This window comes from Camelina sativa, chromosome 2 (genome assembly GCF_030686135.1).
Source record: "Camelina sativa cultivar CO46 ecotype springtype chromosome 2, ASM3068613v1".
Taxonomy (NCBI): Eukaryota; Viridiplantae; Streptophyta; class Magnoliopsida; order Brassicales; family Brassicaceae; genus Camelina; species Camelina sativa.
In genome coordinates this window covers 2,501,904-2,522,688 of record NC_141881.1, presented here as the reverse complement: position 1 = coordinate 2,522,688, position 20,785 = coordinate 2,501,904, and the positions used below count along the sequence as shown (strand labels likewise).

At 38.3% G+C, this 20,785-nt stretch overlaps 4 protein-coding genes, 1 long non-coding RNA gene and 1 other non-coding gene across 7 annotated transcripts; 2 read left to right on the top strand and 4 right to left on the bottom strand.

The window, feature by feature from the left end:
* Nucleotides 1-7: 7 nt before the first annotated feature.
* Nucleotides 8-1,882, top strand: LOC104715450 (uncharacterized). 2 transcript variants are annotated; one of them, XR_755927.3, is made up of 6 exons: nucleotides 8-180; nucleotides 555-608; nucleotides 688-759; nucleotides 907-1,177; nucleotides 1,267-1,346; nucleotides 1,438-1,882. It is a non-coding gene; the product is annotated as an uncharacterized LOC104715450 (long non-coding RNA). The 2 variants fall into 2 exon arrangements; XR_755926.3 differs by having other exon boundaries at nucleotides 14-253.
* A 382-nt stretch (nucleotides 1,883-2,264) lies between these two features.
* On the top strand, nucleotides 2,265-3,203 carry LOC104715442 (uncharacterized). Its single transcript, XM_010432850.3, has one exon. The coding sequence runs from the start codon at nucleotides 2,307-2,309 to the stop codon at nucleotides 3,147-3,149; it is 843 nt and encodes a 280-aa protein (XP_010431152.1). The 5' UTR covers nucleotides 2,265-2,306; the 3' UTR covers nucleotides 3,150-3,203.
* A 111-nt stretch (nucleotides 3,204-3,314) lies between these two features.
* Nucleotides 3,315-9,644, bottom strand: LOC104715432 (two pore calcium channel protein 1). The gene is made up of 23 exons (XM_010432843.2): nucleotides 8,692-9,644; nucleotides 8,205-8,348; nucleotides 8,001-8,108; nucleotides 7,634-7,729; nucleotides 7,398-7,528; nucleotides 7,118-7,178; nucleotides 6,875-7,041; nucleotides 6,677-6,782; nucleotides 6,494-6,571; nucleotides 6,284-6,345; nucleotides 6,069-6,141; nucleotides 5,889-5,954; nucleotides 5,653-5,796; nucleotides 5,513-5,570; nucleotides 5,237-5,344; nucleotides 5,088-5,151; nucleotides 4,837-5,005; nucleotides 4,564-4,628; nucleotides 4,293-4,383; nucleotides 4,092-4,178; nucleotides 3,932-4,003; nucleotides 3,753-3,790; nucleotides 3,315-3,661 (listed from the first exon to the last, which is right to left on the bottom strand). The coding sequence occupies exons 1-23, from the start codon at nucleotides 8,809-8,811 to the stop codon at nucleotides 3,565-3,567; spliced, it is 2,205 nt and encodes a 734-aa protein (XP_010431145.2). The 5' UTR covers nucleotides 8,812-9,644; the 3' UTR covers nucleotides 3,315-3,564.
* LOC104747484 (callose synthase 12-like) lies at nucleotides 9,420-15,789 on the bottom strand. The gene is made up of 5 exons (XM_087465279.1): nucleotides 13,687-15,789; nucleotides 11,523-13,545; nucleotides 9,902-11,368; nucleotides 9,753-9,812; nucleotides 9,420-9,661 (listed from the first exon to the last, which is right to left on the bottom strand). Exons 1-3 carry the CDS (start codon nucleotides 15,555-15,557, stop codon nucleotides 9,920-9,922), a joined length of 5,343 nt encoding a protein of 1,780 aa, XP_087321405.1. The 5' UTR covers nucleotides 15,558-15,789; the 3' UTR covers nucleotides 9,420-9,661; nucleotides 9,753-9,812; nucleotides 9,902-9,919.
* On the bottom strand, nucleotides 12,368-12,445 carry LOC147948150 (small nucleolar RNA J33). The gene has a single exon (XR_015586382.1). It is a non-coding gene; the product is annotated as a small nucleolar RNA J33 (small nucleolar RNA).
* Nucleotides 15,790-18,411: 2,622 nt separating the features above from the next.
* LOC104715424 (CASP-like protein 1C1) lies at nucleotides 18,412-20,378 on the bottom strand. The gene is made up of 3 exons (XM_010432834.3): nucleotides 19,852-20,378; nucleotides 19,623-19,725; nucleotides 18,412-18,855 (listed from the first exon to the last, which is right to left on the bottom strand). Exons 1-3 carry the CDS (start codon nucleotides 20,007-20,009, stop codon nucleotides 18,622-18,624), a joined length of 495 nt encoding a protein of 164 aa, XP_010431136.1. The 5' UTR covers nucleotides 20,010-20,378; the 3' UTR covers nucleotides 18,412-18,621.
* Nucleotides 20,379-20,785: the final 407 nt, after the last annotated feature.

The window sequence follows — 20,785 nt, the reverse complement described above, 5'->3', positions numbered from 1 at the left end:
ATGCCCATCGCGGATTGCGGGTCTGCGGATTACCCGATGGTCCATCGATATGTGGAAACGATGACGAAGAACAGAAGAAGATGATGGATGTTCCATCGCCCATCGGTAGAGATTTACAACTGATTTTTATGGTCAGATGATTTCATCTTCTTCTTGACTTCTCTACCAATGTAACATCGGGTAATCATGTTCTTCTTCTTCTGTTCTTGACAGTCCCACTTACCATGTCTTCTCAATTTCTAAAACTAACAAGGTAATTAGAGATTTACAACTAATTTTTATGGTCAGATGATTTCAAGTTGTACTAGCAAGAGTTATAGAAATTGTGAATTTAAGTCTCAGTGCTGCTTCTCAATATGTGTTTGGTTCTTAAGTCTCAGTCTCAGTTCGTCTCATAGGTAATATCAGATATGGTTCTTGATTCCTTGATACCGATGATGGTTTGCTCACATATCTTTTGATTGAGCTTTGATTAGCTGGCTTATAGTGACTTGTTTATGACTCATTTAATCCAAGTTTGTCACCAATCTGATTTAATTTTTTAAAATCTGCAGCTTGATGTGGATGCTGATTCCTTATACTTGATAGCGGATGCACAAGTTATGGCGGTAAGCAAGTTCATTACATATTTCTATGATTTTTATTTTTCTTTCTAGTTTTAGATGTTTATCTTCAAGATTTTGGCAGATCCAATACGGAAACCCAGATAAACTATGTGTACCACTTGTGGAAGCTAACAAGAATGGTGGTGATTTAGTAGTAAGTTCTTTCTCTTTTAGATCTTTCTTTACTTATGCTTGGTGTATATATATGATCGGGAATCTTATCCTAGAAGAACAGAAGAACTCGTTCTGCAAACTAAAGATTTGTACTTACTGATACTTTGTTTGGGGTGAGAAAATGCAGGAAGCATATGCTAAATATGTTAGAGACTTTTGCGTGGGAGTTTTCGGGCTAAGCCCTCTAGACACTGCGGTCTCCTCAGACAGTTCATACAGGCTTTGATCTTGTCTTCTTTGTGATGTTCTGAGTAGCTGAGACGAGAGCTATGGATTTGGGTGAAATAAAAGACTGTTGGTGGCCATGGAAGATACACATAACTCAAGGAGCCGAGATGATTGTTCTATTGACTGGTGGACTCAAGCAGTCTGCTTGCAGATCGAACTCAATGGCTAAGGTTCCAATTTATGGTCTCTGTATTGTCTATTAGTCACTCTAATTCAGTTCTTGTCATTTGATTTCTTCTTTATCGTTTATCTTCTGCAGAGTTTTGGTGGCTTCTGTGCACTTTACATACTTGAGCTTTGCGCCGGAAGAACTCAAACAAGTGCTAATAACTTGTTCAGGTTTCCAATTATTTCTTATTATATGACTAATTTACTTGTAGCTTGATCCACGTTGGTTACCTAAATTTCAAATTTGGATTTCTTTACGTAGATGATATTTGATGCGACTCATTCCTTGAAAGCCATTCAACAAAGCTGCCGCTGCCGCTGCTGATCTCTTGGCCAAGATATAGGATTCGCCTCCCCCATTATATGATGTTTTGTTGCTATACATTTAGAACGAATAAGTTCTGTTTCTCTGAAATCTTCCCTCTGTTTTTCGTTACTCGTTAGTAGAGATGTCAAAGCCCGCGGGCATGCCGTTAGTCCGCAAAGATAGGCGGAGCGGACATGGGCACTGATACGTCGCCCCCGCCCGCGGCGGACCTGACCGCGACGGTTCACTGAAAAGACGGGCCCATCACGGTCGGTCCATTTGGGCGCGGGCATGCCCGTTTGACACCCCTAGCTACAGCAGTATTAGTAATTTGGGTTATTTACTTATTTATAAAGTCGGCCTTGAAGAAATAAATAAAAGAAAAAAAATATATATCAAAGTCAGGGGTGTTATTGGAGAGGTAATTTATAAATCCATATGGAATTGTAAATTCTAGAAATCAAAATACATGAATTTTGAAATAACATGTTTTATCCTTGGATTTGAATCTTTCTATTTTACACTTTCAAATCCATTCAAATCCATTTAAAACATAATGTGGATTTTGAAATCCAAAAACAAATCATTGAATGAATAACATGGGATTTCAACAAGTATTTGTAAATCATGGAACCAATAACACATCATTTTGATAAGTATTTTAAAATTAATGATTAAATAACACATGATTTTTGTCTGGATTTCCAAATCCATTAAAATCATAGAACCAATAACCCCCTCTCAGAGCAAATAAACATTACAAAAAGGGTCTGATAGTGCACCGCACCGACGAATTAGGGTTTCTTCTGTCTCTTCACTCAGGGATGAATCTTTCTCCGTTCAAGAGAGATATAGATGAGCTCATAGGCGAGTTTGTGGAGTGTGATTTGACAACGTTTGCTGATATGAAGAGCGTGTGGCTATCCCGAAAGTTTTCTTATATATATGAAGCTAGTCCTACCAGCAACTTAGCCTTTTTCATGCAGTCGTTATATGCGCATACCATTGGTCACATGGTTAGTATTGATTCTTTTTCACGGAGACTTGGAGGTCTTTATTGTCTCTATTGCCTTTATGAGATCCAACCTTTTAAACCCAAGTTGAGAGTTTATATCTCACTTCAAGAGCTTGGGAAATTTAGGGATCTTGTAGTCGAGGCAAAAGATAAAGGTGTAGAGATAGCTGCTGCTGTGGCAAAACAAATGCTTGATAGGAACATGTTTATATATGGAGCTGTGGGTGAAGAAGATTCTGCAACCAAGAAACTTAATAGTCAATTAACAGAAGTACAGAAGGCACGAGTGCGGTTTGCCTGTGATAAATTACTCTCTGAAACCGAGATCGAGCAATTTATTCATTTGGATATGGGTAACGAAGTTGATCTGAGTTCCCTACATAAAAGGTCTTTAGATTATGCAGAGGCCAAGAAGCGTGCAATCAAAGGAGCAGGAAAAATAGTGGAGATTGAAGATATAAAGCACATATCACAAGAGAAAGAGTTGATGGGAGAGAAAGTGGAGAGATTGAAAGAGGAATGGGATGCACAAAGAATTTCATTATATGAACAAACCAAGCTTGATGGTCTTACTAGGACACAGAAACTATTGAAAGATGTGGGACATGATGAAGATGATGGGTTTGATGAGCTTGATCGCTTACTTTCTTAGAGCTCATTTCGACATTTGCAATCACCGTTTAAAGTTTAGGATGCCCACAAATGAAAAAGCTCTCTGTAGATATGGCATTTACAGGTAGATTTTGATGAATTTTGCCATTACTCACTCTTTATCAATGATTATCTGTTGTTTGATCAGCTAATGTGAACAGTCAGGTTGCGTCAAAAAAAAAAAAAGGGTCTGATATGTTTCTTCATTATGTAATTCATTACAAACACTACGGGCTACTACGTAGTAGCAAAAGAAGGAAAAGCCAAAAAAATCGTATAACACAATCGTTAAATATTTAAATATTCAACCAAAGGAAGAAAAAATGTAGTCACCTTCTAGATTATATTGATCTCTTCATATAGAAGAATCCAAAAGAAAAGTAAATAATCTTTTTTAGGAGCTTTTAATTTTTTTATTATGTGTCAGCAGAAGTAGAACACTCTGGTTTGCTGAGTTCATCACCCAACATGTGATGAAGAAGTGTATCAACTCTTTGACTCCGGGACTTCGACCTTTATAACAATTTAACAACAAAAACAAAGATTCAGAATTTTTGAGTCTACTGTGAATATTAACAACCTAAGATTTGATCTCTCTACTTACCCTGCAGATCGACGCCGGTTTCTTCTTTCTTGAGAATCCTGCAACCATACAATATAACGGGATTAGAGAAACATTGCGGATTAAACACGTATCAAAAGGCTCTTTACTTTTGCAATATCTGGAACATCTGTTCATTTCTGTGTTGTAACCTTTTTGGCAAGTGAAAGACGATAACTAACCTGTCCTTGACATTTTTCTTCTTCCTCAAGATCCAGCTCAGCAAAGAACGCCTCCAAGACAAAGGCAACAACCTGAAACAAACACGCATAATCAGTCAATTACAACAATCACGGCCTCTGGTTGGTTGAGATCGTAGGCAATGGTGTCAGTGAAACTCACCAAATTCAGCAGAAGTAAAATAGTGATGACGTAGAAACTGACGAAATACGTTATGCTCCACCACGTCCCCGTCAAATCTTTGTAGCTCTGAAGAAAACAACATTAAGAGTAGTTTAAACTATTGCACCATTGTGATTGCGATGCTTCTTTTTGGACATTATAATGAGTCTAAAACTGGGTCTAACAGAAGAGTGAAATTACCTCCATCCATACTTGCCAGTTACCCATAACTAGCAGATTGAAGAGTGTGACCATTCCATTGGGATAGTCGTTGAAGTTGAACAATAGATAGCTGAGTTTTTCCAGTCAAGAAATGATCATATACGGGAAATGTTTCTCTCATAACAATATATACTCACTAGCAACCACAGGAACAGAACAGGTCTACTAAGTAAGACTATGTTGTTCATAAAGTCAGCTATCTATTGTGGTGTTCATAAAGTCATTTCGGTTTTGAAGTCAAAAAGGATACTCTTCCTCAGCCATTTCGGTTTTGAAGAGCTGCTTGTTCCCAGCATTCACAAGCCCCCCAAACAACTATATATAAATGAAATGAAGAAAGTTTTATATCTGGTATGGGAATCAAAGCCGAGAGAAGACAGAGAAAACACATGAAAGTTAGCTGTTCACTGGTTCCTAACACTTTCAGATGAAGCTATAAGAGGCTTAGTATAAGCAAAAACGAAGAGAAAGACCACGGCTTCAACATATGTAAGCATGGATTATTCAGAGTAGTCTGATTTACCTGTACGCCAACAGAGCAGTAGATACACAGCACGCAGAAGATGGTCCCCAGATATGGCATCAAACTTGGAACAAGGGTTATGAATGTCGCAATAAATGCTCGGTACCGCTGGACGTGCATAAGAAGCCTTATCAGTCTTAACATTCTTGCAAGGAGAAGGTACCGGATCCTATCAATGACAGAAGAGAACCAGAGTCAGACTTGTACAAAACAAAACCCTTGTAACAAATATTGTCATAGTTATTCCTCACCATTCTCCGTTTGAGAAGAAAGTGTTCTCGTCTGGAGTTATGAAGGTAGCAGTTTCCCCAATAACTGCGGATACAAAGATTATCAATTATAGCATAGCCAAATCAATCACTCAGTAAAACAAGATGAAATTGCTGCTTCAAGAGGTCACCTATGACCCATGTGACTAGAAAATCAAATCGGTTTGCACCCTCCCTCCAGTAATTCTCAAATCCATATGTATAGATCTTCAGAGCCATCTCCAACACATATATCCAACCTGTGAAAACATTTATAAGAAAAAAACTTAACTCCTGAAAGGGTGGTCGATAAAAGTTGGCCATTATAATCTAATATTAATCCAAAAAAACTACTTTACTCACTGTTATAACACAGGAAATAAAAGAAAAATGCAGAGAAGGTAGTGGAAACCTATTCAAGTTCTTACCAAAGACAAACTCGGCAACCTGCCATGGCTTCTGAGCCGAGCTTTCTTCGATATCAAGCTGCATACCAAAATATGTTATGGCTTATAAACGAATTAGGAATTACGTGTCAAAGAATTACACTTATGGGAACATGATATACCGTTGTTTCAACAACGACAGCAATTAAATTGAGAATGAGGATGAAAGAAATAGCGTAGCCAAAGTTGGGGCTTCGAACAAGGGCTCTCAATTGTTGTGATAAGGCCGAATGGTAAACTTGCGGAAAGTTTTCGAAAAGAGATGGCTGCAATGAAAACACAAAGGGTCGCTTATGCAAAAATATAGTGGAGGTAAGTAAATTTTGACAGAAGAAAAATAAAGTATATGTGGACTTACTACTTCCTCCTTTTGGAATCTTAGAGCAATGGCCTGGCAAAGGTCAGCAAACTCATCCTTGTTTATCTGCTCAAAAGGAAACAGGGGAAAAGAATCTGTTATTCATCAAAAAGTGTATGTGAATAGTAATCTTAAGGTCTATCCCTGATCATATGTGCCACCTCCTTCGCAGATCTCTACCTTAAAGTCACGAGTATCATCAAGCTCATCAAATATCAATCCGAATTCTTCTTTTGATATCTTCGGCAAAGTCCTAAAAGGACAAAGGAATGCATATCAGGTCTACAAGTTAAAAGAATAAAAGGGAAGAAACCAAGAACAAGTATATAAAAACCATATCCTTTTTCGATACATAGGAAAGATACAATTAAATACGAAAGGTCATAGCAACATACCTGTAATTAGTCAACTGTTCAAAGAGCTTAATGCATTGGTCCTTATCAATCTCCCCGTTTTTCTGTTAAAACACGACATAAAGAACGAAGAATATATATGCTCAGCAAAGTGGTTAACAAGACTCTCCTTTCATGAAGATTTTTTCCCAAGGGGAACTTCCCCGCATATCTCTAGGAGTAAATGTAATCCTTATGCGTGGATGGACTTACATCTGAGTCTATAAGACCAAAGGCTTTCTCCAGCATTCTTTTCTTCATTTGATCCATTCCAGATACTTGTTTTGCGAGCTGCAAAAGGATTACATATGATATGACACATGGTGTCGAAATATGTTAATGCTTTTGCTCTAAATGTTGACATAAGAACCATAAAAACATTAAGTATCAATCCACCTGTTCTTTGAAACTGTCATAAATGACGGCAAGAATCAAGTTTGTGACGAAGTAGACACCAATTAGCACGTAGAGCACGAAGAACACCGCAGACCAGCGAGAAGACCTTACAAGACGGAACAAATTAGTCACTAAATTACTGGATGCAACTCAATACAAGCAAACTGAGACACAAATGGGGTTTCACCAAATACATACTTGTATGCAGGAATCCAGACATCAGGATTGTTGGATGTTGTGAACAAAATAAACATCTGATAAAGAGTTGCACCATAAGAAGTGAAGAGCGTGAGGCCCTGCTGTGTGTCCTCAAACATAACAAAAGCAATCCAACTAGCAAATAGTAGGAACAACATCCATAGAGCCTGTGCAAATATTCAAAGAGTTATAACATAACATGAGAATCAATATGAGTCAAAAATGATTGGGAAGGCCACTGACCAAGATATTCAAGTATGTGCCAAGCATTCCAGACAGAAGGACAAGGGTGTGTCGAAGTTCCCTGTACAGAATTTAAAGAATCGTAACTTTAGGGAATGTGATGACGGCAGTATTGAGTGGATTTAATAGGAGGAAAAGTAGGTGAAACAATCACACGTCTTCATTTATCATGCATAAGATGATCTACGCATTCTCTGTGACTCTGTCTATAGAGATATAAAGACATATAATCCATGTAGATGTAGTTGATAATAAGAAAGAAGAAGAGATCTACTAATACCTTATGCTGAGGATGAATATGATAACTCTCACGTATGGGGCGATTCTAAAAGGAAGAAAATTGAAAGCCAGCGGAGACAGATATAGAAAGTCAACCAGCACATCAGCAAACAAAACTACCACGCAAGCAACCTGAAATCATGATGAAGACGAATTACTCTTCTTACTTTCTGATCACTTTTCATCAAAAACAAAAAAAAGAAGCACAAAACTGTGAAGTAGCTAGTAAGGAAATACCTTCACTAGATTCAGGCGACTTGTCCAAAAGATCCGGGACCCTTCATAGGATATCGGGAAGAAAGTATGAACAAGGAGTATAGCCAGGGTAATCACCTATTTGGACAACGCAAAATATTATAAATTCAGCACAATGAGAAAGGATCTTGGCGTCTGTGTTGATATAAAGTTCCAAACAAATAATCAAACGAGAGAAACTAGTCTTGAATAACAACTTAAGCCTTCTCAGGATTTAAAGAAACCAAATACAAGGCAATTCAAGTTTTAAACAAAGTGGATGTATATGTATCTCACGAGCCCATCTGCACTAAACCAATGCATCTATAGCGGAAATCAAAGGCAAACAAGACTTAAGTTCACTACTTACCTCATAAATAATGGATTCTGCATTAGTCAAGTACGGTAACTCCCCCAGGTAATAGTAATCTCTGTCTTTGCAAGATGGAGTAGGATTTTTTTCACACCACAGTGGTTGCTGCAGAACAATACAGGCAAGAGTAGTATTACTTTCAAGTTGTCATTTTCTTAAGTTTTTAAGCAAGGTTGGAATATGCCAAAGATTTGTCCCAACCTCAAAGAAGTTGAGGAAAAGCAGAGCGAAATAGTTGAGTGACCAGATCAGATCCAAGCGTGTGAAGATGAAGTAATACCTAGCAGACTCCCCAAAACTCGACTGATCAAGTATTTGCTCAGGAAGACCAATACCATCTTCAGCCTATATATATGATATACCACATATTAGAGAGTCAACCCACACAAATCGTTTTTGTCATAAAAGACGAAAAGTTTCCCAAATCAGCAAAAAGATAAAAAGAGAACATCTCTAAAAAAGAAGCAACAAAACGTTTCAGACATAATAAAACAAGAAATATCTCAATTTCAACCAGATAATGATGCTAAGTTATGAAGTAATCATTCAGAATAAACAATTCGACTTCTCAGCTACTCAAGTGATAAATACATTAGAATCTCTAATCGATGTGATCAGTATATAGAAACAATTTAGAAAAATTCAAGAATTCAAAATTGTAGGGCGTAAGAGAGAAAAAAAAGAGAACCAGATCAACGAGTGCAGCAGCTTTCTGAAACGGAGTACCATGGGTGATAGCTTCTGATCGACGAACTCGATCCGTACCACCACCACCACGACTATCTCTACCAATCAACGGGTCTTCCATTTTCTTTTCTCTCCGGCGAGAAATTTTTTTTAAAAAAAAAATCTGGATCGAATCGAATTAAAATGTCAAGAGAAACCTAGTAGCTTCTCCTGAGTGATTGACTCATACTACAATGATAAGGATCAAAAGGAGACACAGAAGATAGATGCTGATGGCCCAGAAGAAGTAGTTGAATTATTTATTAAATTATTTGTCAAATTCGTTAGATCAAAGATCTTGCAGACAAACACGTTCAGCCCTCGACTATTTCTTGACACGTGCCTTTAGATGCTTATTTGGTGTCTCAATTTGTAATTTCTTTTTTCGTTTCCCCAATTCACACTGTTTTTTTTAACATTCTATGACAATTGACAAAGGAACAAGTAGATCAGGATCCAAATAGAAAAGTCAAAACCGACAGCGTGGTTTTGTGGTCCTTTAATTTAGATTTTGGATTGAATCTTAAAAATAAACGAAACCAAAAAAAAAAAACCCAGAAAATGACAAACAGAAACAGATAATAGACGAAAGTGTATAGTAGAATATGTCCTAGCATAAGAAGGCGAAGCCGAAGACGAATCTGAAACTAAAATGTGTCAAATGTGGATAAAGCTCTCTGCAAGATGACATTAGATAGCAAAAATTAAATTAAAACTAAAAAATGCTCTAAAGCTCTACAATGAGAGAAGGAGAACAAATACACAAAACGCCCTACACTACACCAAATGCTGTACCCTTTAGACAAAAACCATACAAGAATCAGAGTTCCCTCCACACCACACTGACAATAATAAATATATCTCTCACTAAACCGATGATCTAACAGAATAACCAACTTTCCATTTCCTTCCTTCAACCTCTCTCCAACGACCTGTTTCAACATATATAAAGAATAAGTAACGAGCATCTGAGTTTTTCTTTACACCAAACTGAACTTGACTTCGTGTTTTAGGAAAGCTAACCTCCAACTGGTTCCATCGCCGCATACCAATAGCTTTAAAACTAACCATTTACTTTGAGACCTACACAAGTTTCGAAGCCCGCATCAGTGTGGAATTCAAGATTTAAACAATCATAACATAAGACTGTTGAGAACAAAAGGGAGCTTTACCTTCTTCTTTTTTCAACCTTAGACATCGCCTTTTGATTTCTTCCCAGTGACAATCTGCATGATGCGAAGCCCTCTGCTAAAAGCTTCATTGAATAATATCCTCGTTTGCATTGATTGGAATCCAGGCATCCACGACAAGAACGCTACTGGAACCATTATGAGTATCCCAAACAATATGTCATACATGCGAGCAACAGAGACAACAGCGTTCCAGAGAACCCTGTAATTCTTCAGCCATCCCCTTTGAGTCTGTGCGATCAGCAGAATTCCCCAGCCGGTTGGGATGAATGCAAGAAGACTCGTGAAGATATCGATGAAGCTGAAATGCGTGAACTCCAGCAAAGCAGCAATCACCATTATCGCAAACACAATCAAGAGGAACTGCACAAGTCTGTACCGTATGTGAGCTTTTGCAGAATACTTGTCCCGGGCGTACTGGATTACCAGGAAGAGCCCAAATATGGCAAAGATGTAGAGCCATGAATACATGTAGACCAAAAGGCTAGTGGATCCACTTGCAATTTTGAGCTGGTATACAATCCCATACTGGAAGAAGAAAAACCGGAGGTCCAAGATGATCTCCACAATTGTTCCTGCTATCCCAGTGTTCCTCAGGTGGTCCTGTTCCTCATACCACCATTTTTCCCAGCTTTGTTCAGATTTTGTTGAGATTCTGCCTTGGTACCAGATCCAGTTCATAAAGTCTTCAAAGTCGTAGACTGTCTTCAGCCAGTCAAATCCTGATGGGTTGAACACAAATGGGGCCATTATCCATGAAATCACCAGGAACCAGCTGGTGATAGTCATGGCTATGTAAACCAACGAGTCTTTGGCTACTGGACTGTGTGTAGCATAGACTACGAGGATCAGCCCAAGCTCGATGGCCTTCACAAAGTGACTGCGTGCATACAGTCGGTAGTTCTCAGTAAATCCCTTGTGCTCGACAACAAATCCACGTCCAGTGGCTCTATACTTTGCCCCACCATGGAGAATAGTTCGACCGAAATAGTGAGCTCTGGTCCCCATCGAGAATGTGTAGAAGACAGATGAAAGCTGAATCTGCATTCGAATGAAATTCCATATCGCCAGAAGGAAACCCTCCTCGAGAGACCATTCAACAATCATTGGCAGGGCAGTGAACAGACCGAGCTGAACGATGAACTGCTGGTTCAAGATCACCCCAAGTGCGGCGTTGGTGTCTGTACTGTCTGCTAGAGCAGACTTCTCAACCCCGCTGAGAGCCAAATAAACCCGCCCCCAGAGGAAAGCGTACACAGTAAGAATGACCATCATCGTGTTGAAGAAAAACCCGACCGTTGTGTAGAAAAAGGATAACATTCTGAAGAAATCAAGCCTGTGACCAAGCCGGTACACATCTCGGCTAAGAACCTGCTCTCCGTTCCCACTCGCTACCTTAGCCTCAAACATTGATATCTGATTCAATCCAACATCGCGACCCTTCCCAACCTGAATATATGCACAAAGACAAAGGTTATGCAAATTGCATTGCATATAGGAGATAACAAAGTTAAAGTGCATGATTATAACAAAAGTAGAATTATATGATCGTTGTAGCAGTACAGTTAGTTAAAAATAATCCAAACAGTGGACTCTTCCCAACCTGAATATACTCGTGGTGGGTGACGTTTCCGCCCCTCAATGTGCAATTAAACCCGGCAAAGATGTCCTCACTGATATTTATGACTCTGGAAGCCTTGCTGATGCCACCTCGACTCAAGAACCAGAATCTATCAAATACATCAGGGTGGCCATAATGCATTCTGACCTTCAGCGGGTTTGCAAGAACACGCTGACCAAGAGTGACAAAACTTGTTTCCTGAGCAGACATGAACCACGCCAGCGACGAGACCGAGCCCGTGAAGATATGCTCCCGGACACCAAGAATAGTTGGTTTTCTGATCCCATGATTATGTTTGTACTCCTGGAGCAAATTTCTCATCTTGAGCGCTTCCTCGAAATAGCTGTCTTGGTTCATATCAATGGTCTGAACAGCATCACCACGGGTAAAGATCATTGCATGATTCTGGTTCTCTGGCTTTCCCTCGCCCAGCTTCACCGGACCAGGTAGCTTCACACGGAATATCTCCACTTCCTTCTCCAACTGGTGATCGTATTTCACCAGAACAGAGTAATACTCAGTCTCTCCTCTGCCCGCAGGCACCTCATCCACATATGCAATACGGAGAGCTTCGTTCTGCTTCATCAGATACAGAATCTCCTCTGCCTGAGGCTCCTTCTTTGCTTTTTGAGACCCATAGATCTGGCACGCCACAACATATGTGAATTTCATCAATGCAGTCCCATACTCATGGCCTTTATACAGCGTACTCACGGAACTACTTGCTCTGCTTAAGGAAGATCGGTCATTTTCAGAGACAACCCCATCAGATCGACCGCCCAGTTCTCCCTGCAAACTCCTCACTGAACCAAGCTCCTGAGCACCCTCCCGAATGTCCATTTCAGACGCAGAGTCAAGAAAAGCGAGCATCTTAAGAGCCCGGTAGTAGTACATCATCCCCCGAACTGTACGTGCCAATGTCTGACCTCTGTAGGAAGCCCAAAGCCTGAGCTCTCTCAGTTTGGTTGTCCATAACTCGCTATCTGTCTTTATTCCTTCCCTATGCATCCGTTCCTTGAAATTTCTCCATTCATCAGCATAAATTGTCTGCAGATAGTATAGGGTTGAAATCCCATCCTCAGTCTCATTCCGAAGCTGTTCTTTGCTGTATACAACTTCCTCACTGTAATATGGAGTCAAAACACTGAACGCCATCATCTTCTCAACCTGGGGTGCGTGAGGCATGTTCATGAAAAGTGAATTACTGAAGAAAGCAATCCGACGTCTCGCCTCCAGGTTCACGGGGACGCTGTGCATAGAGTCTCTCGAGGTGAGAATAGTGTGTAACCGCCTAACCTGCCGGTAGAATTCTTCATTGCTTGCATCAGGAAGCCTAATAGCATTCTGAAACAGTAACTTTGAAGCTGGGTCACGAGTAGTCAACCCTTCATTAGACAGCTGTTCAGTTGTCTTCTTCTCTATAAAGAACTGTCGAGTTGCAATCTCATAAAGAGACTGCAGAACATTCACCACCCGCCCACTATCCGGTTTCTCATCATTCAGCAGGCCAACCAACTTCTGCAGTGTTTCGTAAATCTTTGGCAACAAGTCCACTCTAAAAGTCTTGGTGAACTGCTCTGACTCAATGGAAAGATTAATCATCTGAAAGAAGACCGTAATTATCGAATGTTCTTCAGTCTCAACTTTGATGATTGAGAGCAATAGATGTTTGATGCTATCATATGCCTCAACTACAGCACAACGCCTGTACTCATTCTTGCATATTTTGTGCCAGAGCCATTTATCAGGAGCGTCTATCAGCTCTCTAGCCTGACTCAGTGCAAGCAAAAGCTCATTGCACAACAAGAAACACGGCCAGCGAATAACCGTCACATTCCAGGAATTCTTTGGCAGCTCCAGCAGCTCTACTTCTCGATCAGACACTATATCCTCTTCTCTGAAAGCTAAGATGATTTCGTTCCAGATCAACGCAAATTTGTTGGCCTCGACCTGATTCGACTCGAGTTTCCTAAACGGCCGCCCGAATCCATACCTTAGCTTCAATCTGCAGACACACAACCTCAAGGTTATTACAATATTGTAAAATTGAATTAAACGCAGAGAATCTGTTTAAACAGAAGTAAAATTACATAGCTTGTACAGTAAATTATATAGGAATATCAGTAGCATGCTTCCAAAGACTGACCTATGAATGCCGTCCTTGAACTTGTTACCAAAGCCTCTAGCATTCAGGAGTTGTTCCTCAGGCATTAGGTTGAACTGAATAGCGCTAGCAAAGAATTGAAACCTCAGCCTAAGCTGACCCATGTCCCTGATCTCCCCCAGATGATCAAACAGCCCAACAACAGCACCAACAATCGAAGAATAGATTGCGTACCAAATTTGGATATCCATCAGATATATCAACACAACAGGCAACCATAACAATGCGACAGAAAACCTATTGCTGTCACCATAAAACTGATGCCACTCATATTCTAAGTCCTTTAAGTTCCATAGCAGCTTTGAGGGTTTAATCATTGGCTTAACCTGCAGGAAGTAGCTAAATGTGAACTTTGTAGCTAGGACAAAAATCCAGAAAGTCGAGTACTTGATATTGTCCACTAAACCCTCTCTCAAACCTCGACCCACAAAGCTTTTGCCCTGAAACCACCAAGTTAAAGCAAAGAATATTTTCCAATTGGTCTCTTCCACCAAGTTTCTCATCCATGGGATTAAAAACAAAACCAAAGCCAGCATTTCGGGCACCAAGAAGGCCACCACAGCGTAAAGGAATTGGTAGATCTTTTTCGTCGCTGCATTGGACCACTGCCTGTCTTGCCTCTTCTGCTTCCAGATGTTAATGTAGAGGACTGTGAAAGCTAAGATCCAAACTGTGGCAGCTATAACCTTCATCAGCATTCTGAAAAAGTGCCTTTTGGTCTCTCTCGAAATGAGAGGATATTGTGAAGCCGCGTCCAGCACAGCCTGCAAGAGTCGCATACCACTCCAGGTCAAGAACACGGTCAAAAGTCTCACCTGAACATCTCTTGCCTTCAAAGCATTCCACAGCTGCACAGTCACCGACTTATCCTCAGGCTTTTCCTCCCAAGCTACTATAATGGCGGCTTGAAGGAACAAAGCTAGCATCACCCAAAGCCTATCAAAACTCCTGTAAAGATAGAAGAACGTCCTGCGCTCCACGAAACCAGTTTTCCCTACACTCTTGCCTCTGCTCTTGAAAAAATTGCTTCCCAAATCAAGCGGCCATTTCAATTTGCTGAAACATCGATCCGTCCAGAAGTACTCATTGATATCGTCGTAGTTCCTCCACTTACAATGCGCAACTGTACCGTTCTTGCTCTCATCAATCTCAGCTCCAATTGTATCGTAAATAGGTTTAACGACGCCGTTTAAGAAAGCGTTTTCGCCTGAGAGAGAAGGCAAATAAGGTTGACCGGTGTTCTCATCGAGGCAGTCCTCTAAGATTTTGTTGAGCTCGGAGGCCATGTTGTGGAAGATGTAACAAATACATTCAGGCATAAACCTAAGATTCGCAGCCTCTCCCCATATGAGAAGATAGAGTCCAACATAGAGAAGCTCACGTCTCGAATCAGGGTTCCGATCTGAGATCCAAATATTTGATTTCTTCCCCAAATACGAACACCAGCTAGAGTAGTTACCGAGAAGCTTCCGACGAAACCGACGAACAACAGCGGAATCGAGAGAGTCAATATTATCCGGCGGCGGAGAGAGACGCATCTGAGCATTCGCGAGATGAAGCACCATATGCTCACGCTGGTTACGAACGTTATCTTTCTGGAAACCGAAGAACAAGGCGAGCCAGTCGAGGAGATCGTAGTGAGAACGCCATTGAACATACGGCGGACGACGAAGGTCCCCTACGGTTTTAAGAGCAGCGGCGGCGGCACGAACCTCAGGAAATCGTAAGGAAGGATGGTCGGCGAGGAGATTGTTAACGGGGATGATATTATAAGGCTCCTCTTCGATTCCGGCAGCATCCGCCGCCAACGGCCGTCCGGTTTGCGGCGGGACGGTGCGGTGGCGGAGGCTCATAGTAGCATGTAGTAGATCTTGGAAATTTCTCGGAGAACAGGCTTGACTGAATCAAAAACAATGGAGAAATCGAAACGCGTGGTGCGATTCTTCGTTTTAAGCTTGGAAGACGGCGACGAGACGATTTTGCCTCCTTTCCGCGTTTCAGTTTCTCCCTTTTTTTTTCTTTTTTCTTTGTTTCCTTGTTTTGCTGGCTTTAATTGGTTAGTATATTTTTTTACTACTATAATTTGAATTTTTTTTCTTTTTCTTAAAGATCCTTTTACATTAATAGTATATAATAAAATCATTACCTTAAAAATGAATATACTAATTATCAAAATCAAATATTGGATATTATTTTATATCTTTATGGTTTATTTATCAAATTTTCAAGATCATTAACCAAATTAGTGAAAATTTGTTATTTAGATCTAGACAGAAATTACTGTTTCTTTGGGTGCTTTTACATGGTAAATAAATGCTGATAATTGGATAATAATACAATTTCTAAGTTTTAAATGGTTAGGAAATTTCTTTTTATATTCATTCAACCTTTCTCGTTTCCTTACTATATAAGTTAAGAATAGAAAAGAAACAAAAAAAAGTCAGCAAAAAAAGAAAGAAAGACATTAATGCGGATTGAAAATCTGAAATTAATTTATAATCTTGGATCTCCAAATATCATCAGAGCCTTTATTATGTTTTGCTCTTAATTTAGTGCTTTACAGATTGTAATGTTTAGTACTGAAATAATTTTAAATCGTTGTTAGATGTTTAATACATAATTGACGTAAAACACACACACACAAACACACAAAACTTTTGTTATTCTACCCGTTCTAGAATTTTTTTTTTTTTCCTATAACTCTACAAGGCTATAACAATGCATGCATTGATGTATATATTGTAACTATTGAGTTGTAACACTCGGTTTACATATGGTTGTTTTAGGCTTGTCCTTGTTCCTATGTTTCTTTTTCTATACATGTTTTTGATCATGATTAAAAGTTCGTAATATCCTTATGTCCGTATCTACCATTGAAGATAGAGAGTTTAGCAATATCGCCAAGTAACAACTGTGTTTTTTTTTTTTTTGTCACAAAATCTATCTTACAAAAGAATTGTGTAAAAAGTTTGTGATTAGTCAAGGTATATATATAAGAGTAAGAATCGCTTAATCACCTAGTCACATCTAAACGTTCATATATAAAGACCTTCCCGTTTAAGTTCCAACTCCAAAATTAAAACTTGTCTTGAGATTTCAAACCTAACCATGAGGATGATACACAAAAATGTTGAATCTAGAATTCACACAATGAATTTGTTTGAGTGGGGGAACAAATTCATTTAAGATCTCTCTCTCTAAAAACTGGATTAAAGCTAGAAAATAAAGAGGGGTTATGATTTCTTGAAGAAGAAGGTAGGGTTTCTCTGAAGAACAATGAAGAATTAGGTTTTTTGTATTCATTGTTGGATCCTTTACAAGGAGGAGACATTCCTCTATTTATATGAATGCATTTATTACAAAATAAGTCTATTTTCTTTAAATCTCGAATTGAAAATATTGTAAACTTCATTTTTCGATGATCAGGTCGGGCTCAGGAAGGCAGTTAAATGACTTTGTCGGGCTTATGCTTATGGGCCCGTTTAACTGTTCCAAAAGAAGGGTTCTTCGGTTTAGTTGATGTGCAGAGTTACTCGGTTTACTTTTGTTTTAGGTCGATATGTTGTTGGTGCTAAATCTCGCGCCAACAAAAAATGAAAAAAAGCACAATCTATGAAAATCATAAAATAAAATTTGGGCTAAGCAATACTTGTTATTAATACAAAGTGGTTTGAAAGGAAAAAAAGAAAAGAAAAAAAAAAACAAGTGGAGCCTTTTATTTCATAAACAGGAAAAGTCACTGAACGGCAATTTGCATGCGACCGCTTTGGACGCTAAATCAAGAACCCTAAATAAATAAATCTCATATATGCTTTAGAATTTTTTAAATTCAATTGGATTCACATGGGATGGGACCTCTCCCCATTTCCCTCTCCTTTTCTAATAACTGCTCTCCCCATTTCATAATAATTGTCAAATTGTCATTAAAAGGAGAGAATGTCCCATTCTCGAATATTTTATCCCAGCTTATAAATTCTCACTGATACAAACAACTTGACGTTTTGAAAATATGACCAAACCGGTCATATATTATCGTACCATCCTTCATAAAAGATACTCCTACCGCTTTTTGATGGTTCCAAAACAATTAGATACTGTATTTATTGATTCTATTCTGGATCCTGATGACTAGTCAAACGACCAAGGAGTATTAAAAAAACAATCAAGTGAATCTAGTCATCTTATATTCAACACAAAAGATATTTATTTTTGAGTTATTAAAATCCTCTTCTCGGACTATAAATTTTATTGTATGTTTTTAAAATAATATGCATGTGGGAATTATAATCCATAAGGTGGAATCTTCCTTTTTGTTCTGACACACAACAAATGGTCGCATGTGCTTCACAAAGCATTAGAGCAATTTTAACGTTAAATTTCCCGGCGATATATTGAGGGTTTTGTTTAACAGATGTCCATTTAAGATAAGCCGGTTTGTATTTGAATTTGACCGAAAAGTAAAAATAGGCCGGTTTGCTATTTAAAATGATTTGGGAAACACATGTCTCACGTATAGGCAAATTAGCTTCACTCGTCTCTTTATGTGTATCTTCAGCTGACTCTTCTTATGGTCCATAAACTATAATGACACATTTAGACAAATAAGAAAATATTTCTTTTTAGCTAAAAATATATGTATGCTTAAGGTCGTATATATACGCTTGGTAACCATACGAATAATCAAACGATAATCTATCTAGCTAGGACTTTGAGATGGTACTTATATATATTATTGTTCTGTTCCATATGATCCGTAAAAAGGAATTACAAAGCCATGAAAATTTTGACACATAATAAGAAATTATACAAACACAAACACACGACGTACGTCTCATATCGACATTGAGCAAAGTTTAAGCTATGCGCGTCTGTATATAAAATTAGATCGATACTCAGAAAAGGGAAATTAAGTTAGATTCAAGATTTCTGAAGGAGAAAAGGGTCGACGACGGAGTGGAGAGAATATAAGAGTAAGAGGACGTAGAGGACGAGTGCAACAAAACCGGCGATTAAAGCTCCGGTGACCTGATCGCAGAACTTTGGAACTTGGCCGCAAATCGGAAGCCAACCTGCGTTTGCGTTTCCCTTCTTTCCCACTTGTGCCACTGCTAGTGCCGCCGATAAACTTGACGTCAGTAGCATTGTCATCACCTTTATGACGGAAAGAAAAAAAGTTAATATAACAACTAATACTAAAAGTAAACACATTCATGTTTTAGCTAATCTTCACCTAACAAACGATAAGAAAACTTGTTAATAGGACACGAATACGAATTAGGTGTGCATTCAAGTGTTTTAACTTTCCACTCAAAGATTCTTCTAAACACAACCAACCATATATTGATATTTTCGAATGAATACATATAACTTAGACAATCAGTCCCCATCTACTATAGTCGTTTTGTGTTCAAGCTGCTGTAATTTGTCCATAACACTTCACCGCATAATTTTCTTAATTAATATTAAAATCGTTGGGTTCTCAACTTCGATCGAGTTGTATATAAATTTTTGAATTATTTAAAGTCAGGTGGGCATTTAACAAAAGTTGAACTAGCTAAAAGCCAATGTAATAAAAACTTATAGCTAGAATAAAAACGTTAGTAATATCTTCAATTCTTGGACTACACCATATATATAATAAAAACTTACTAAAACGAGAAAATAGTAATACTACGTAAAAGCTGCAAAATTATTTGTGAAAATTTCAGAAATACTAGCTAGATAGTCATATTTGTTGCGAATACATAATGTGGTTGATATGAGATAAATTCTCAACGAAGGGTTTAGAATTGTTTCAAGGTAAATCAGTTGTTATTATCTACACATAAACCAGATATCAACAACATCACTTTATTAGTAGCAAAGAATCTCAATGCATGTAGAGAAGAGAACTAAAAGAAATAGAAAGTACTATTTACCAAATCCAAGACGACGACGAATTTCCAAAGCAAACTCTCCTTTGGAAGAAACAGAACTAGAAAGCTGTAAACACTGACGACAGCGTTTGCGATCACAAAATACCTGCCAAACATGTCTTAGCCAGTTATAACATATTCACATAACTCACCATAATTAGATGTGAGTATAACAGATGAACACAAAAACTGAAAAACACATGAACAAAATATGAAAAAAATGTGTACATACTTAAACGCGGCCATATCCGTATATTTAGCTTCGAGAGAGACAGCGAAGAAGGAAGCTCTCTCGCGGCTAGTGACCATAACGATCAAGGCGGCAAGAGCCGCACCAAACGCTGCCAATCGCAGCACAAGCCCTCCTATTCTCTTTGTCAACTTCACCATCGAATCAATTTAGTTTTCAATTATTATTTTTTATATGGAACAGAAGAAAATGTAAGAAGAGAAAAACATCGGAGAGAAGTGTAAGAACACAACAAATACATAAACTCAATAGATAAACGAGTTGGGTAATCAATGATATATATATCAATTGAATGGAAGTGTTGTTAGTTGAGATTTTTCAACTATCTTCACCGTCACCGTCCGATTTTTCAACACACGACTATCTTTTCTGTTTGTTCTCTTTATGACATGTGGTGCAACAAAACAAAATCTGTAAATTTTTATTGTTTCATTAGAAAAATGTATTAAGTTTCAACCGCACATAATGACAGAATGTATATAGAAAATCCAAAACTGATGTCATGGTAAAACGACTATGCATTTTGTCATATATTATTTGCTATATATACAATTTTATTTTCTTCAATGTTAGTTGTAATATTATTTTCCTATTTTTTTCCATGAAAATGAGTGTTCTATACTTAACTGTCTATTATCGAATCCGCATGGATTATGGTTTTTCTTATGTAATCCATTTCATTTGGTTTTACATTTTTGTGTGTATCTGTGTGTTTATTTTTTGAATAATATTTAGTTTATAGGAAATTTTGGGACAATTTAACAGTTCAATTCTAATCACAGTTCCGAGTGAAAGATGTAAAACAGCTGTCGAAATCACAAATGCTGTAGTTTCTAATATTTTCATTAGATGCATGAACGATGACATCATAGAAGAAACAAATTTCATTTTTTCATTGAGCCGCTGTCCTAACTTA